This window comes from Giraffa tippelskirchi, chromosome 2, assembly GCF_054371585.1.
Source record: "Giraffa tippelskirchi isolate mGirTip1 chromosome 2, T2T-mGirTip1v1.2.pri, whole genome shotgun sequence".
NCBI classification, from domain to species: Eukaryota; Metazoa; Chordata; class Mammalia; order Artiodactyla; family Giraffidae; genus Giraffa; species Giraffa tippelskirchi.
The window spans coordinates 233,688,722-233,707,262 of record NC_137276.1 but is presented as its reverse complement, the minus strand read 5'-3'; the positions used below and the strand labels follow the sequence as shown (position 1 = coordinate 233,707,262).

Below are 18,541 nucleotides of genomic sequence, written 5' to 3'. Positions count from 1 at the left end.
ATGTATTCTCTTGCATGCTATGCAAAAATACACACTCAACTTAAATAGATGCTTATCATTCTTATGTGTATTTTTTAATTTTTATTATACTTTTATACATTCATAAATGTATAAAAGTATACATATAATATAAATTCATAAATGTACAGTTTTAAATTTCTTTTAAGCTTTCTAAAAATGGTATGCTACTGTACGCATCATGAAACTTTTCTTTTTACATGCAGTTGTTGATTTAGCCATGTAAATATAAATTTGGGCTTTTTTTTCTTTCTTCATCTCTGTAAGTAACTCTAGTTCATTCATTTTATAAAATTTAATTCTTGTGCAAAGATTTCACAGTTTATTCATTCTCCTCATTTACGAACACAACTTACTTCTGATTTTTTACTGCTAGGAAAAATTACTGCAGTTAACAGTCTTAAGCAAACTATCTGCCTTGTGGTAATGATTTTTGATGGCAGGGCAGGTGGGGTGATTTTTGCTCCTGAGACAAACATCTAGAGTCGTTTCTGGTCCGGATTCGGGGAGAGTGCTCCTGCCATCCAGTGTAGGTCGCGCCCGGGGACACCGGCGATGTCCTGCCCTCTCCCCAGCACACAGACCCGCAGAAGGGCCACAGGGACGATAGTCTGAGCTCGGAAGCCCTGCCTAAGAGGAAAGTTGCTGCAGAAGTTCAGTCGTTTCTTTTTACTTTATTTAAGTGATTGCATTTTTCTCGCATTGTGATGAAGATACTCGCCTCTTTGCTTTAGACGTGGCATACATGGAATGTTCCCCCTCCATCTGGCAGCCTTAAGTGGTTTTTCAGATTGCTGTAGAAAACTTCTTTCTTCTGGTGAGTGGAACCTTCACAGACAAATTATCCTCTTTTATGCTTTCCCCAAACTCCCCTCCGTCCTGCTTTTGCAAAATTATATACAAGTACGTCCAAGTATGGATCATTTGTTAACCCCTCTTAGAAGATGTTGGGCCCTTTAAGATTTGATTTTCTCTTCCACTCTGGGAAAGGTTTTATTTTTCTAGTGATTTCTTCCTCTCTCTTAGTTGGGGAATGGCGTGTGGAATATTTCTGAAGTAGTCCCTTTATGTCTGGAAGCAAAATATCTTTATTTGCATGCTTCCTTTTTAAGAGCCGGTGACCAGTGTACAGCATCTTCTAGGTCCGTGAAATTTATACCGTACTTAATTACTGTTTTAAAATACCACAGTCATCATTTGAAACAAAACAGGAACAGTAGCTTTCTGTTAATATAAATACTACTGTAAAATTATGATCCTTATTAAAATGCATAGAAGTACTAAATATATAAGATTTATTTTAAATGGTATTCTGTTAGCATGTTACAAACGTTGAACAGATTTTATATACTAATACTTTCGATTGCTGAAAGAATTATGGGAAAGTTTCTGGGGGAAATTGGCATATTGTGAGACAGACCCTCCTGAGTCTTTCTTAGTGATGCCTTTTGTTTTCCCTTGGCTTTGCTGGGTCTTCGCTGCTGTGAGGGCTCTTTTCTAGTTGGGGAGAGCGGGGGCTGCTCTAGCTGTGGTGATGAGCTTCCCGTTGCGCTGGCCCCTCTCTTGGGACAGAGCACGGCTCTAGTGATGAGCTTCCCGTTACACCGGCCCCCCTCTTGGTGCAGAGCACGGCTCTAGGCGTGCCGGCTTCAGGAGTTGCGGCTCCTGGGCTCCAGAGGGCAGGCTCCGCAGCTGTGGTGCAGGGGCTCAGTTGCCCTGAGGCATGTGGTGGGATCCTCCTGGATTAGGGATTCAACCTGCATTCTGCATCTGTAGGTGCATTCTTTACCCCTGAGCCACCAAGGAAGCCCTTAGTGATATCTTTTAAGTGAGGTAATTATGTTTTGAGTATTTTAAGTGTATGCATGCCACAAGTAATCACATACCCATTTATCTATGAAAGTCTCTTCTCAGTGTTAGTAGTAATCCACAGGTAGCAAAGCAAAGTTTTACTAAGAAATCGTTCATGGGCCTTCCCTGGCATTCCAGTGGTTAAGACTCTGTGCTTCTCAAGGCAGAGGGTGCAGTTTCTATGCTGGCCTGGGAACTAAGATCCCACATGCCGTGCAGCATGGCACACCGCCCCCCCCCAAATGTTCATGTATCTTACAATTTAATATATTCACAGAGATACGTGACCGTGACTATAGTGGGTTTTAGAACATTTTTGCTACCCCTGCACCCAGATAAACTTCATTTGGCATCAGTTCCCGATTTCTTCCCTCCCCCAGCCCTTAGTAATCAATAATCTACTTTCCACCTCTAAATTTACATGTACTAGATAGGTTGTAAAGGTGGAATCACCTAACATGGTTCACAAAACCATGTGGTTAAGTGAAAAAAAAATCACTTAGAAATGTTCTGAAGGGTCAGCCAGTGTTATAAGAATGTATCAGTAGTACTTCATTTCTTTTTATTGCTGAATAATATTCCATTGTATCCTATGACTTTTAAACAAGTACTCTAGCATGTTTTAAAAAAAACCCAGTCTTTTATTGGTAATTTAAAAAAAAATACATTATTAATCTGTTTTCAATTAATATGTACCTATTTGTAAGTCATAGTTTTGTGTATGATGGGCTGTGATTTTTTACATTGTTAATGTAATACTTTACTATAAAGTAACATGCATATAGTATTATGTAAGATGTATTCATTCTTGTAGGATTTGATATAGATACCCCAGATGATTTTGGCAGGACCTGTCTACATGCAGCTGCAGCTGGAGGGTATGTTAACAAAATTTTTACTTTTTTTAAGAAAAAGGTAGCTGATCATGGCAGGTTTTTTGTTGTTGTTGTTTCGTAAAATATAAATGATAATATTTTATTCACTCTGCCCTCATTTGAAAACATACTTTTATACTTACTTAAACCTGTCAGTTTCATCATAAAGTTATTGACAGTTGCATCTTCTCATTGTATTTTTCCTGGGTAGTAATTTGGAGTGCCTAAACCTTCTGCTGAATACTGGTGCAGACTTCAACAAAAAAGACAAGTTTGGAAGGTGAGCTATGGTACAGTTCCTCTATAGCTCCTGCTTAATATTATTTGCTTAATGACTTTCTTAATACTATAATTTGGCGTCTGTGTGTTAGTCGCTCAGTCATGTCCGACTCTTTGCAGCCCCATGGACTGTAGGCCACCAGGCTCCTCTGTCCATGGGATTTCCTGGACAAGAATACTGGTGAGGGTTGCCATTCTCTTTTCCAGGGAATATTCCTGACCCGAGGCTCAAACCCATGTCTCCTGCATTGCAAGCAGATTTTTTACTGTCTGAGCCATGAGGGAAGTCCTTAATGACTTCCTTAATGACTTTCTTAATCTTGTTATTTGGCTTCTGTTAATTAAGTAAAAAATTTCACATCTTTTACATTGTGATCATGATTTTTTGGAAGATTCCAATAAATATATAACTTCTGAATATTCATTTTCACCCACAACTTTCTTCCAACTGGGCCCCTGCTGTAGCCCCAGCCTGCCAGCCGCAGTTTTCCTTTATACACACTTACGTACCTTTTATGATGTCGTTGCTCCTCTTCCTGTGATTAGAGCTGTGAAAATTTAAGACCACGCACTACCTGTGCTCCCTAAACAGAAACTGACAAGAGCAGTGGCAGTTCTCCGTTCCCTCAAGTCATTCTTTCTTAGAGACTCTGTGGCCTACATTTGGTCCCAGAGCACTAGAAGGAGGGAGGGGACAGGTTACAAACGTGAGCGCAGAGTCCCTGTGCGTCACTCAGCCAGTCTGCACGCTCACTGTTCAGCCCCAGACCTCATTGTTGCTTGCATCTGTGCCTGCAGTGATTAAAGCCACTGTGGTCTACTAAATTACTTAGAGTGGGGATTGACCCAAAGTCTGTTAGAACCATATAGGAAAGGCTGGAAGGCAGTTTGAAAAACAGAGGTGAGCGTGTTGTAGTGTGTACAGAAGTGTAATGTTGTACGTATGCAACTTATTCAGTGTTATAAAACCAGTGTTACCTCAGTAAAAAAAAGAAAAGAAATGTGGCAGTATGAGCAAAATTGTGTGTCAAGAGTTTGAGAATTATATCAGAGTATACGATAAGAGAGGGTATGTGTTGGAAGGAAATGTGTGAATATGTATCAGTGCCTGGGAATGGTATAATCATGTGAGGTCAATAGAATCACATGTGGCAGAGAATCAGAAGTGTGTGAAAGAAAAGTGAAAACAGCTGTCTGACCCCGTCATTCCTTTGCTGCTGCTGCTGCTGCTGCTAAGTCGCTTCAGTCATGTCCAACTCTGTGCGACCCCATAGACGGCAGCCCACCAGGCTCCCCTGTCCCTGGGATTCTTCAGGCAAGAACATTGGAGTGGGTTGCCATTTCCTTCTCCAATGCATGAGGGTGAAAAATGAAAGTGAAGTCGCTCAGTCGTGTCGGACTCTTCGCGACCCCATGGACTGCAGACTACCAGGCTCCTCCGTCCATGGGATTTTCTAGGCAAGAGTACTGGAGTGGGGTGCCATTGCCTTCTCCGGTCATTCTTTTGAGGAGCAGACTGTTCTCATAAGCCTTCTAACTGAAGGAGCCAATGACCCACAGAATCAAAAACCACTTTGTCTTTGGAGTGCAATAGTTTTAGCTAATTTATTTTTGTAAGCATACTTTAATCCAGCTTATATTAGTTAGTTTGTAGTACATGAAGCATTCTATACTACAGATAGGGCTTCTGAGTTTAGAGACTTGAAAATAATTCAGGATTAATTGCATTTTCAAAAATACTATTACTATGTTATACTATTATCCAGTAAAGTAAAATAATGCTTCACTATCATTTTACCAGGTAAATATTTTAGAAAACAATATGCCATGAAGACTCTGGACTAAATTTACCTTCACTTTTCTGTTTTCTTTCTTTTTCTTCTTTTTTTAAATGAAAAGTCCTGAATCATTATAGTTTTGTAACCTAAATACAGAAACTCCTAAATTTAATAGCATTCTTTTCATTTCAGTAACTGGAAAGAAATAAGCTACAAATATTCCATCTCTAGTAATTAACACAGTACCCTAGCTCTTCAAAGTGATGAAAAATCTTCAAAATTTGCATTTTTTTGCTTGAGAAATCTGATATTACTGTGCAGCTCTCCCTATAGTTGATATAACAGCATTCTTTTTAATACCTCTCTTTTTCTTACCATTTATTCCTCTACCAAGACATAACAGAAGCTGCTACCTCTGTACCATGAAAAATTTTGTTAGTATAGGGGAAGCTTTGTTAAAATGAAAACTCTTCTCAGATTGCTGATGGTATTGGGGAGGAAGAAAAGTACAAGTTTCCAAGTTTTGGAGCAGAATATGAAGGGTATCCATAATTCACTCAAAAAACTGGAATTGTTACTGTCTGAGCTATGAAATACTTTTAACTGTGTTTCTATCTTATTTTGCCGTTCTTTTACTTTTAACTGTGTTTCTGTCTTACTTTGTATTTTTAGAGGCTCTCAGGCATCTTGGTTTTTCCTCCTAGCTTTCTGTCTGGCCCTTCAAAAGACTTAGTATATGGCAAAAATCAACCTCCAACTTACTATAAATACAATATTTATAACTGGGTGGATCAACTGTGCTCTTATTTCCTGGGATGTGTCCTTGACTTTTTTTTTTTTTAATTTGGGTGAAAAGATCTCCATTGCATTACGCTGCTGCCAACTGCAACTACCAGTGCCTGTTTGCTCTTGTGGGCTCAGGAGCAAGTGTGAATGACCTTGATGAAAGAGGATGCACACCCCTGCACTATGCAGCGACGTCAGACACAGATGGCAAGTGAGTATCGTGTGGTGAGAGTGAAGGATTACTGTTTCTATAGACCAGCATCTTCCAGACAGATGGCGACTTTTATAGCAAATTTGTATTTCCTTTTTGTACTCTTTATTATTTCTTTCCCTGAGAGTCTAGTGTGGAAAATAAGTTGTTTTTATAGTTATTCTTAATTACAGTTATTACTGCCTGCTTCTACTCATCAACCTGCCTTATGAACTAATGAGGTGGTAGAAGAAATGTAAAGGTCCCTTTTTGTCCTCCCTTCCAAAAGCACATCTTAGTATCTATCACCTCCAGACTTTTTCCACCTGACTTCTCAGAGGCAGCAGTGTTGAGTGTATCATAGGGAAAGGGAAAGGCAAGAGGTAGACGGACAGTGCCATCAGAAGACAGGGCAGAGATTGGAATACCAGTATCCTTCAGAGGTAGAGCATTCATATTCCCAAGGGATCCCTGTAAATTAGTGTTTAAATGGGGAGTAACTGAACTGGCAGAATTGGACACATAGTTGGTACTAAATATTACTTAAGTAAATTATGTAGACAGCAAGTGAGTAAATGTTGCCCAGGGATGACTTAATAAAAACGAATGAGAGATTGATAAATTCTTTCATAATTAATATTCACCTGAAGTTGATCAGATGTCAGTACCTTAATGTATATTGCCTTCTTGGAAGAAAATGAGCTCATTAGACACAGAGAAGATATCTTCAGTATATGTGGTACCCCTCATGAGTCTGAGTCAGTGAAGGGCAGAAAATAAAAATTATGGTTTTTAGGGAAAGATTTTATAAAATGTACAAGGAAGTTGCATTTAACAGAGATCTATTTCCTTATAAAAAGCATAATTTAATGATATTATTCACAAATATTTATTGTAAATTCTGTGACTGTAATTGCAAATCCCTTTTGTTATGTTGGATTTGTGATTAAAATTCTAATCTTGAAAGCTCTAGTAAATACGCTATCAGCGCATTGTGTCTGCTGATTTTGCATCTGCAGATTTGGGGAGCCGACTATATTCATTATAGGGTTATGTTCATTTTTTTATAAGGGACTTGAGGGTTCATGGTCTTTGATATCCACAAGCACCCTTGGATACTGAAGAATGACTTTATTTTCTTTTTGGAGAAATACATAATTGATACAGTTTCATATATATATCAGAATAGTTAAATATAGATAGTTTTTGAGAGAAGCTATAAATTGTTTGAATTATGTTTTTAGATAGTAGAGCTTTAAAGAAAATCTGTGATAAACACTTTGTAAATCAGAAAGTATTTTGGTAAACTTAGGTAAGTAGATTATTCTCTTTTATAAATTTTGTAATTTCAAGATTTGATTTATAAGTTTTCCTAAAATAGATTATAGCTAAAATGATATAATCATTTAAAGGGTAAAGAGAAAGGATCTGTAATCCTTTACCACTGTTCCCATAAACTGCTTATTGGATGTTGCCCAGCATGATGTACATAAATTCCACTGAGGTCACATAGACACAGAGATTACCCCATGGTCCTCCTGCCCTTAGACAGTTAAACCTGAATTCCTTTGCAAAAACATAAAAATGACAATGCTCAACCTATACTGTTTTTAAGATTTGTGGTTTTATTTTAAGCCAGTCTACTTTTTCTTTAGAACTGTACTTAGTACTGAAATGAATTAAATTGTTAGTTTTCTTAACTAATAAAAGCTGTTTTGAGCAGTAGGCTAGAGATTTTTATTACTTAGACACTTAATTCTCAGTATCTATACAAGCAGCCTGATGTACTAGAGAGAACATGAGCTTTATACAGAAGACCCAGTTTTAAGTGTTGAGGTCTTCATATTATCCTCTTTGAGCCTGAGCAAGTGTTAGGCAAAAACTTGCTTATCTAAACAATTAGAATGAAGCCTGAAAAAGTGAAAGTGTTAGTCACTCAATCATGTCCAACTCTTTGGGACCCCATGGACTGTAGACCTCCAGGCTCTTCTGTCCGTGGAATTCTCCAGGCAAGAATACTGGAGTGGGTTGCCATTCCCTTCTCCAGGGGATCTTCCCAACCCAGGGATCAAATGCAGGTCTCCTGCATTGCAGGCAGATTCTTTACCGTCTGAGCCACCAGAGAAGCTAGATTCTTTAACACGTATGACCTCAGTTTTCCCCACAATTTTAAGTAGGCTTCATTCTCAGAATTGTGGGGAAAACTGAGGTCAGAAGAATCTAGCACTGTTTTTGGAGCCTCTTGCTTATTTTTAAAGTATCAGAATCCCTGAGGTCTTGTCTAACACCGTCATTTATTAACTGTGATTTGTTCCCTGGGAACCTCTGGAAGCTCTGTGCCACAGTAACCACAGAGGAACAGAGGCATTCTCGCAGTAAGTTTTAGAGGCTTACATAGTAGAATTAAAGTGCTGGTTTATTTGTTTGGACTCCAAGGCTATAAATCCCAGGACTAGGTTAGGTAATAATAAGAGAATCTAGAATAATTCATTCTGCTGCCAAAGCCAGAGTGAAATGTTTTCTAAAAGAAGAAACAAATTCCCCGTGGCTTCAAATACTGTTATTCAATAATGTGTGTCTGTTGGTTTGCTTCTTTAATGGTTGTTTGATAATGTCCTGTTAACCCTCCCCAGGGAATGTTGTATACACTGTGGGATTTTTGACACGCTGCTATTGGTTCTCTGTTTTCAAAGTGACAAATACTAACTTATTATAATTAATATACAGTTAATACCACAATTCTACTCTCTGTGTGTCCCTCTGTCTTCATTTTTCATAAATGTTGGAAAAACACATGACATCGTTTCTACTCACCCTGCTAGTTGTCCCCATCATCCTGATGCCTGCAGTCACAATAGGCGGTCATGACTCAGCAAACAAAAACAGTAAATGTATTCAGTATTTATAAACAAAACTCTCTTTGCCATTTGAATAGAAATAGGGCTGGCTGTGAGCATGAGGGTGAGGACCTAGGGCTAGGGTTGCTTATTCTGATTACATGTAAGGAAGAAATCCTCCTCATGCCTTTTTTTCTTTGATAGCCACCAGTAACACAAGTATTCCCATAAATTTATGCAGATCATTTCATATCCCTCATAGTGTCATCAGAGTTACAGACCTGCTATATGTCTGTGTTATGTGGTTATAGATACATGTGTTTATGAATACATGGATATATTTCACTAAGATACACTTTAGTGGAGATAGATTTTCACAAAAATGAAATCATATTTTGACTTCTAGTATCACTGTCTGTTGTGAGCCTTATATAAGTGGAATCATACATTCTTTTTGGAACTTTTATAATCCTTAGGTTTATTTCTAAGTATTTCATATTTTTACTGCCAAAATAAATCTTATCTTTAAATTTCCTTTTGCTATGAAATAGAGAAATACATTTGACTATTGTATACAACTTTGCATTCAGCAGCCTTTTAAACTGTTTTGGGTATGGATGTAGGACAGCATTAGGTTTGATACTGGTACTATTGCTGTGAGACCTTGGGTAGGTTACTTAAACTCTCTGTGCATTTCATCTGTGAAGTGGGAGTAATAGTCTGACCTAACACATGGCCATATGAGGTTCAGTTCAGTTCAGTCGCTCATTCGTGTCCCGACTCTGCGACCCCATGGACTGCAGCACACCAGGCTTCCTTGTCCATCACCAACTCCCGGAGTTTACTCAAACTCATGTTCATTGAGTCAGTGATGCCATCCAACCATCTCATCCTCTGTCATCCCCTTCTCCTCCCACCTTCAATATTTCTCAGCATCAGGGTATAGTCAGATGAGTCAGTTCTTTGCATCAGGTGGCCAAAGATTTGGAGTTTCAGCTTCAACATCAGTCCTTCCAAGGAATATTCGGAACTGATTTCCTTTAGGATGGACTGGTTGGATCTCCTTGCTGTCCAAGGGGCTGTCAAGAGCTGTCTCCAACACCACAGTTCAAAAGCATCAATTCTTCGGTGCTCAGCTTTCTTTATAGTCCAGCTCACATCCATACACGACTACTGGAAAAACCATAGCTTTGACTAGACAGACCTTTGTCAGCAAAGTAATGTCTCTGCTTTTTAATATGCTGTCTAGGTTGGTCATAACTTTTCTTCCAAGAAGCAAGCATCTTTTAATTTCATGGCTGCAGTCACCATCTGCAGTGATTTTGGAGCCCAAGAAAATAAAGTCTGTCACCGTTTCCACTATTTCCTCATCTATTTGCCATGAAGTGATGGGACTGGATGCCAGGATCTTAGTTTTTTGAATGTTGAGTTTTAAGCCAACTTTTTCACTCTCCTCTTTCACTTTCATCAAGAGGCTCTTTAGTTCTTCTTCACTTTCTGCCATAAGTGTGGTGTCATCTGCAAATCTGAGGTTATTGATATTTCTCCTGGCAATCTTGATTCCAGCTTGTACTTCTTCCAGCCCAGCGTTTCTCATGATGTACTCTGCATAGAAGTTAAGTAAGCAAGATGACAATATACAGCCTTGACGTACTCCTTTTCCTATTTGGAAACAGTCTGTTGTTCCATGTCCAGTTCTAACGATTGCTTCCTGACCTGCATACAGATTTCTCAAGAGGGAGGTCAGGTGGTCTGGTACTCCCATCTCTTTCAGAATTTTCCACAGTTTATTGTGATCCACACAGTCAAAAGTTTTGGCGTACTCAGTAAAGCAGAGGTAGATGTTTTTCTGGAACTCTCTTGCTTTTTCAGTGATCCAGCAGATGTTGGCAATTTGATCTCTGGTTCCTCAGCCTCTTCTAAATCCAGCTTGAACATCTGGAAGTTCATGGTTCACGTACTGCTGAAGCCTGGCTTGGAGAATTTTGAGCATTACTTTAGTAGCGTGTGAGATGAGTGCAATTTGTGCAGTAGTTTGAACATTCTTTGGCATTGCCTTTCTTTGGAATTGGAATGAAAACTGACCTTTTCTAGTCCTGTGACCACTGCTGAGTTCTGAGTTTTCCAAATTTGCTGGCATATTGAGTAGAGCACTTTCACAGCATCATCTTTTAGGATTTGAAATAGCTCAACTGGGATTCCATCACCTCCATGAGCATTGTTTGTAGTGATGCTTCCTAAGGCCCACTTGACTTCACATTCCAAGACGTCTGGCTCTAGGTGAGTGATCACACCATCGTGATTATTTGGGTCGTGAAGATCTTTTTTGTCTAGTTCTTCTCTGTATTCTTGCCACCTCTTCTTAATATCTTCTGCTTCTGTTAGGTCCATACCATTTCTGTCCTTTATTGAGCCCATCTTTGCATGAAATATTCTGTTGGTATCTCTAATTTTCTTGAAGAGATCTCTAGTCTTTCTCATTCTATTGTTTTCCTCTTATTTCTTTGCATTGATCACTGAGGAAGGCTTTCTTATCTCTCCTTGCTATTCTTTGGAACTCTGCATTCAAATGGGTATATCTTTCCTTTTCTCCTTTACCTTTCTCTTCTTTTCACAGTTATTTGTAAGTCCTCCTCCGGCAACCATTTTGCCTTTTTGCATTTCTTTTTCTTGGTGATGGTCTGGATCCCTGCCTCCTGTACAGTGTCACGATCCTCTGTCCATAGTTCTTCAGGCACTTTGTCTGATCTGATCCCTTGAATCTATTTGTCACTTCCACTGTATAATCATAAGGGATTTGATTTAGGTCTTACCTGAATGGTCTAGTGGTTTTCCCTACTTTCTTCAATTTAAGTCTGAATTTGGCAGTAAGGAGTTCATGATCTGAGCCACAGTCAGCTCCCGGTCTTTTTTTTGCTGACTGTATAGAGCTTCTCCATCTTTGGCTGCAAAGAACTTAATCAGTCTGATTTCGGTGTTGACCATCTGGTAATCCCCATGTGTAGAGTCTTCTTTTGTGTTGTTGGAAGAGGGTGTTTGCTATGACCAGTGCATTCTCTTGGCAAAACTATTAGCCTTTGCCCTGCTTCATTCTGTACTCCAAGGCCAAATTTGCCTGTTACTCCAGGTGTTTCTTGACTTCATATTTTTGCAGTCCAGTCCCCTATAATGAAAAGGACATCTTTTTGGGTTGTTAGTTCTAAAAGGTCTTCATAGAACCATTCCACTTCAGCTTCTTCAGCATTACTGGTCAGGGCATAGACTTGGATTATTGTGATATTGAATGGTTTGCCTTGGAAACAAACAGAAATCATTCTGTTGTTTTTGAGATTGCATCCAAGTACTGCATTTTGGACTCTTTTGTTGAGTATAATGGCTACTCCATTTCTTCTAATGGATTCTTGCCCACAGTAGTAGATACAATGGTCATCTGAGTTAAATTCATCCATTCCAGTCCATTTTAGTTCACTGATTCCTAAAATGTAGATGTTCACTCTTGCCATCTCCTGTTTGACCACTTCCAATTTGCCTTGATTCATGGACCTAACATTCCAGGTTCCTATGCAATATTGCCCTTTACAGCATTGGATTTTACTTCCATCACCAGTCACATCCACAACTAGGTGTTGTTTTTGCTTTAGCTCCATCTCTTCATTCTCTCTGGAGTTATTTCTCCACTGATCTCCTGTAGCATATTGAGGCAGAGTGTCATATGAGATAGGGTATCAAAATTGCTTAGAACAATACCTGATACGTTATAATCTTCCTGTGAGGATAAGCTATAGTTTTTAAACTATGATTAATATCTGTTGTATGTAAGCACTGACTGCTTTGTGCACCCTGTGGTCAGGGAGAGTTTGGAGGCCTCTGGTGGCAGTGCCACATTCCCCGCCTTTGGGTGAGTGCTCCTTTCCCAAGGCTTTGACCAGCCCTGCAGCACATGGGTTGCATTCAGTCTGAACTTGTGCCAGAATAAGTGGTAGGAGTTCATGGTGGTGGAGGAAGAGTAGGAGAAATTTAAATGGTTTGAACATCTCCCCGGTTTAAATTACATGCTTAATTGGAATGAATATATTTAATTTGTCTGACAAATGAAGAAAACAAAATATTCAACAGTGAGTGTGCTTTATTACTTAGGTATTTAGCCATAAATGTTCCTCCAGATTTTGCATATATAGTTAATTTTAGGGGAAGGAGGGTTTTATAGAAAATTCTCATTACTTAATTTTCTCAGTTTTGTAAAATGAGTATGTGTTAACTTACAGTGAGAAAGAAAGTGAGGATCGACTTTTTGCCATCTCATTTGCAAGTCAAAAGTGAGGTCTAGATTTTCAAGATTAAGCAGTTTTGTGGTTCAGTATTTTATAAACACCCAGGTTAAAGTGTCACTAACTCATTAACCCATGTGCTGAAGCATTTGTAGCAAGGAAAGACACTTGAAGAAAAGACCCAAAGTCTAGTCCTTACTTTTCCATATTCTAACGAAAAGATTGGGAGCAAGTGATTTAATTTTCTTGAATCTCTAATTTTTTCATTTGTTAAAGATAATGCTTCCAAAGTAGTTATGAAAATTCATACTGTGTAGCAAAGTTTGAAAGGCATGGCAGTAGAAGTAATTTCATAGTTGTAAATCAACTTTTAGTCCTTGTTTTGCTGTAGGAGACAAATCATCTAATAATGTGAAGGTAATCTATTAAACAATATGATTGATAGGAACTTTTGCTGCATGTATTATGGTTGAATTATTTCAGACCATTTAATGCTGTATACTTGCAACTTGTCACTGTAAGTAGTGCTTTGAGACTTGCCCTCCTACTTTAGAAAGTAAGCATGAACTAACCTACTTGTTTTGCTTTCCTTAAATAAATCTTTTTTTTCCCCGGTACTCATGTATCAGCAAGTTATCTTAAAATAGTCTGTTCCACTGATAGAATCTGTCTTGTATTCAAGTCTTGGTGAGGAGAACTATTTCTGTTTTATCATTCACATCTAGAAAACTTGATTAAAGATAGAAAGATAGGCCCTTGAGTGAAATGTTTGTGCTTTTAAAGCAGACTTATTAAAAAACATGAATGGTGTTTAGATTATTTAGTTGAATTTATACCTCCATGTGTAAGATGAATAAACAGAAGCCATTTCATCATAAAGGTGAAGGAACTAGTTGTCCAAGGTGGATGGTATCAAACTAACTCTAGAGATAAATCTTTTAATTTCTAATTCAGTACTCCTTTTTGGCTATAGTAACAATAACATTTATCAAAATTATAACAAATTGTGAATCTTAAAGTCCTTTTAAAATCACTTTCTTCATATTTAGCACAGGAGTAAAGTGTATTTCCTGTAAGAAGATCTTTCTTGTTACCTGTATACCAGTTGTACATTGTTCCACACTTCTCAGGTCTCTAAAGCAAGATCTTTGAATTCTGATCTTGGTTTTGGGAGATATTTTTACATCCTTTCTTGATCTTCCTGATGAGATATCATACTCACTGTGTGATCCAGACGGATTGGGTGCTCCTTACCATTAGGAGTCTGATCCTGTCACACACTGAGTGGGCTGACGGGTGCTATAGATGGACAAGCTGTGGATAAAGAAGATTCTCTTATGAACATTGCGTTTGTAGTTTCGTGATACTTATCGTCAGTGTCATTTAAATGATAAATGTAGTGTAGATATACTTATGATTTTTACATTATTCAAGTGTAAGAAAAATTGCCAGTTTTGAGTTTGTCTTTGTTTTTATCATTGGTTAAAATGCAGGATTTAGAATTTTGAATATGTCTTACTGTAATAGGTGCCTGGAATACTTACTGAGAAATGATGCAAATCCAGGGATCCGGGACAAGCAAGGATACAATGCCGTTCATTATTCAGCTGCATATGGTCACCGTCTGTGTCTTCAGCTGGTAAGAATCCTGAGTTCTTGTGGAAGGACCAGTGTGAGTTTATGTTCTAATAATGTAATGACAATGAGAATAAATGAATCAAGAAATAAATGCCTTGTAATATCCTTAGAATCCATTTCCATCTTAAATTCACACTTGCCTCATTAAGCTTTCTTTCATTCCCGTTTCCGTTTCACAGAGAAAGGGGACAGAAAGAAACTAGATCTCTGGAGAGGTCTCCTTATGTCCTTCCCTTAGAAGCCCCCATGCCCACCTAGCATTCACTGCCCCTGCCTCTTGAAACGTTTTCCAAAAGGCATTAAAGAACTGTAACTTTGTCATATGTGAGAAATACATGTCCCTGTGAGAAGATTCCCCCTATATATTTAGGAATTCTGAAAGGCCCAGTCTACTAGCAGTCTGTCCTGAAAAGGGAGATTCATCTGCTGCAACAGAACTTTTTATTTCAAATGTAGTCTCATTCCTGAATGTATACACCATTCACCCAACTCAGCCAAACCAAAGGGAAAGTAAAAGGCAAGTTAAAGATTCTCAAGGGTGTGGTACATGCCTCACGTTACAGGTTTCTTCATTTACGTTCACTAATAAATTAACATTGCTTTCCTTAAAGGGGGAGTAACATTCAAGGAGGGTGGGCGTAAAAAAGGAAAAGGTGGTTGTAATACTTAATATAGCATTTAGAACCCTGCTACAAAAATACTATTTCCTTAGGTTAGTGTGGTATTTCTAGGCTAAAATCTGAGACCCATGTATATAGATTTTTGGTCTATTGTACAGTTGTTTACTTAAAAGACTATAAATTTTTGGAGGCAAAGAAAGCACAAGTTCAGAAGAGAATTTAACAAAGCCATAGGTAAATAGAGACATGTAGTTTGCATTTATCTCTACTATATATGACTGCTTCTTCAATTCTATATTTTTATTTTAAATTTTATTTCAGATTGCAAGTGAAACTCCTTTAGATGTTGTAAGTATTAATCAGTTTTCCCGCTACTATTCAGAGTATTTAAGTATTTGCTCTCACTCGAACTGCAGCCTGTTTGACACATTCCTGGGAACAAAGATAGTGACAGAAATCATGTTTGTGAGGGAGGGGGAGGGAGGTGGTTCTTACTTGGTGGAAGTTAAATAGCATTTCTTTCAAAGTCAGAGTTTGTAACCATTCCCTCAAAACTCTTAGTGTGTGGTCCAGATTTTCAGGATAATCCATTCTGTAAGGTTTCTGAGTTTAGTTTTCATAATATAATGTTCTGGGATTTTTAAATTCGTGTTCAAGTATCCACTTATACTCTAAAAATGGATTTGAACTTGGGGGAAGGGGACCAGGAATAACTGCTGTGGTATGTCTAAAAGTGCCACTTCTGACATTTAAAATTGTTTTCTTTCTCAGTTAATGGAAACATCAGGAACAGACATGCTGAGTGATTCAGACAATAGAGCAACAATAAGCCCTTTACACTTGGCTGTGAGTACTGCCCTGATGGCTGGTTTACTGAAAATATCTCAGACCTGTTTGTGTTGACTCAAACTAGGACCGAGAACTTTGGGTCCTGATAAATGATGATCATAGAATTAAAGCTGTAAGAACTTGCTTAATACAGAGAATTCTTGAATGTGCTTTTGTTTGTTTGTCATTAAAAAAAAAAAAGAAGGGGGTGAGTTTAATTTCCCCCAGACCAGCTGTAAGGAGAGAATATGTCTGAGATGTGAACTTTAAAATGACCTGCCCCAGTGGAATGGCGTCTGCATTCTTAAGCATATTATACAAGAACAATAATTTCTGTGGCATTTCTACGACGTTTGGCTGTGATTTGGGGGGTAGTAAGTGTGTGTTCACTGGTCCTTTGGTTGCTCGTGCTATAGGATTTAATTTCATGATTTTCTAGCTTCACTAATGTCCATCACTAAGAAGAGAAGGTTAGAAGAGAGTGTGACAGTTAAGTCATATATAGGAATGAATTACCTTACGGATTTCAAGCAGGGCTCAATCTCATTCCTTCTGTGCTGAAAGAAGAATTATCTTTGAAACGCGGCATGTTGTGGGAGGTGGCGGACTTTGAGAGTCGGGAGAACCGGGCACTGTCAGTGTCTGTGAGGCGTATGGTTGTAAGTGCAGTGCGGTGTTTTACGGGCCTGTACTTCATGTGTCACTGAAAGTTCAGTGAGCCACGTGTGTCTTCTCACAAACACCGTTCTTTTTGTCTTAACATTCTCCTGGCGCATTTTCTGACACTGATGCACGTGCACCGAGTTTTCCGCCTTATCTTCCTGCCCCTCTCTCCGCAGCAGTACTTCCTGCCGTGGTCTGAATAACTAAGAAGGCGTGCTGAAGCTCCTTGCTTCCTTGCCCTTTGAGTCTTGGGAAGTACTGTCTACTCTTCCAGACCTGCATAGTGAATACGTCATCTGGAAGTGCAAAGCCAGCATGGAGAAAATAGCCATTTTACTCTGGGTAGCAAGAAATGCTGTCTGAGCAGATGACTAGACAGTTCTTCCTGCATCGTTATCATCACTCTTACAATAATAGCACCTCATCTCTTAAACACTTACTAGGTGCCAGACTAAGCACTTTGTCAAGTTTTTGAATACATTATCTCAAAAAGTTTTGTTCTTTTAACTAGTTATTTTACTCCACGGCTAGTGTGAATAGTGCTGTTATGAACAGGGGTGTGCCAAATAGTATTTTTAAGCTGAAATGGAAACAATTTTGTGATTTTTATAATCAGGTTCAGTGAAATGTGGTTCTACCACCACTTTGGCATTTTGCATCTGTCCCTAGGTGGTTTTCAGAAATTACCTAAGTGACCTTTTTCCTTCCAAACTCCCAATCCAGGATGACTTGCTGCAGTGAAAACACACTGGCCTGAGGCCTGAGGAAACGGGCTTTGGTCCTGCCTTTGCACATGGTAGACATGCAAGTCCCTTGTCCTAATCCAGTCAGAGACATCATGAGGACAAGACCCCTGTGCACAGCGTCCTGGCTTCTAGTTGTCCTTCTCTCAGTAGCATGATTTTATTGACCTGGTATTGAAGAACAAGCCTAGAGGTGATCTGGAGACAGTCGAGCTCAGTTCTCCAGTCACTTAACCTTGAAGGAGTCAGAAACATCAAGAGATCAGTAAGGCCCAAAGCAGCTTTATCTCCTGCTGCTCCTTTCTGACAGTTCCCACAAGAAGCGGCTCAACAGCCCTTTGATACAGCGTGGGGCCCTCTTTCTAGCGAAATACCTCTTTTTAGAAGCAAGTGATATTTAGCACAAGCATGGTAGGATTTTATATTTTTCAATTCTAAATGAAAAGTTCACATGGGATCATTTACAGTTTTGCCTGTATGTACTAAGCTGTAGGTCTGAACAGTATCAGAAAATTACTTGTTCCTCATCTAAAAGGGGTTACATGAGTGAACAGAGAAGACATCCCTTCCCCACCACAACTTTGTCTTTGTTGCCTTCATGTCCTGCTCAGCGTCCAGTCCAATAAGCGTGATAGATGTTCAGTTGACGTGTTGGTTTTGAAATGAATTCTCTGGAAAGCCCCTTTATCAGATTGTGTAAAGAGGGGGTTGCAGACAAATCTTAAAATCTTGCTCTGCTGTACACAGGACAGTGCCTAGCACATGGCAGTTATTCCAGCAGGGCACAGTTTTTTTTGAGATATGGCACATTGTAGGATAGGGTAGTCATTTTACTTGAGAGATCAGAGGGCACAAGTACTAGCTGAGCTGCTTCAGTTGCTACTGTCCCTTGTGATTGAAGCGCAGTAACATTCTATCGGAGCAAAGTGGGGCACTAAACTGTGATGACGAACAGGGGCTTTGGAATCATCGACTTAGAGTGAAATCTTCCTCAGAACCTGCGTCACACATCACAGAATGTCTGCCATAAACCAGACATTGTATACTCTTGAAAAGATCGCCTGTCATTTGAACTTGTGTTATTTGGGGAATACTCATCCCTAACACTGCTGCCTACTAATTGATTATTAGAAAAATTTGTGGTTAACTTTCTGAATTATCAATACA

At 38.9% G+C, this 18,541-nt stretch overlaps 1 protein-coding gene across 21 annotated transcripts in view; it reads left to right on the top strand.

Moving 5' to 3' along the window:
• ANKRD28 (ankyrin repeat domain 28) overlaps positions 1-18,541 on the top strand; it is a 199,941-nt gene that overhangs the window by 160,611 nt on the left and 20,789 nt on the right. For all 21 annotated transcript variants that reach the window (XM_081573252.1, XM_081573248.1, XM_081573247.1 and 18 more), the window contains 7 exons: positions 753-835; positions 2,684-2,747; positions 2,956-3,024; positions 5,658-5,798; positions 14,410-14,521; positions 15,462-15,488; positions 15,912-15,986. In XM_081573252.1, coding sequence (XP_081429378.1) covers positions 753-835; positions 2,684-2,747; positions 2,956-3,024; positions 5,658-5,798; positions 14,410-14,521; positions 15,462-15,488; positions 15,912-15,986 — 571 coding nt within the window. The remainder of the gene's footprint in view (positions 1-752; positions 836-2,683; positions 2,748-2,955; positions 3,025-5,657; positions 5,799-14,409; positions 14,522-15,461; positions 15,489-15,911; positions 15,987-18,541) is intronic.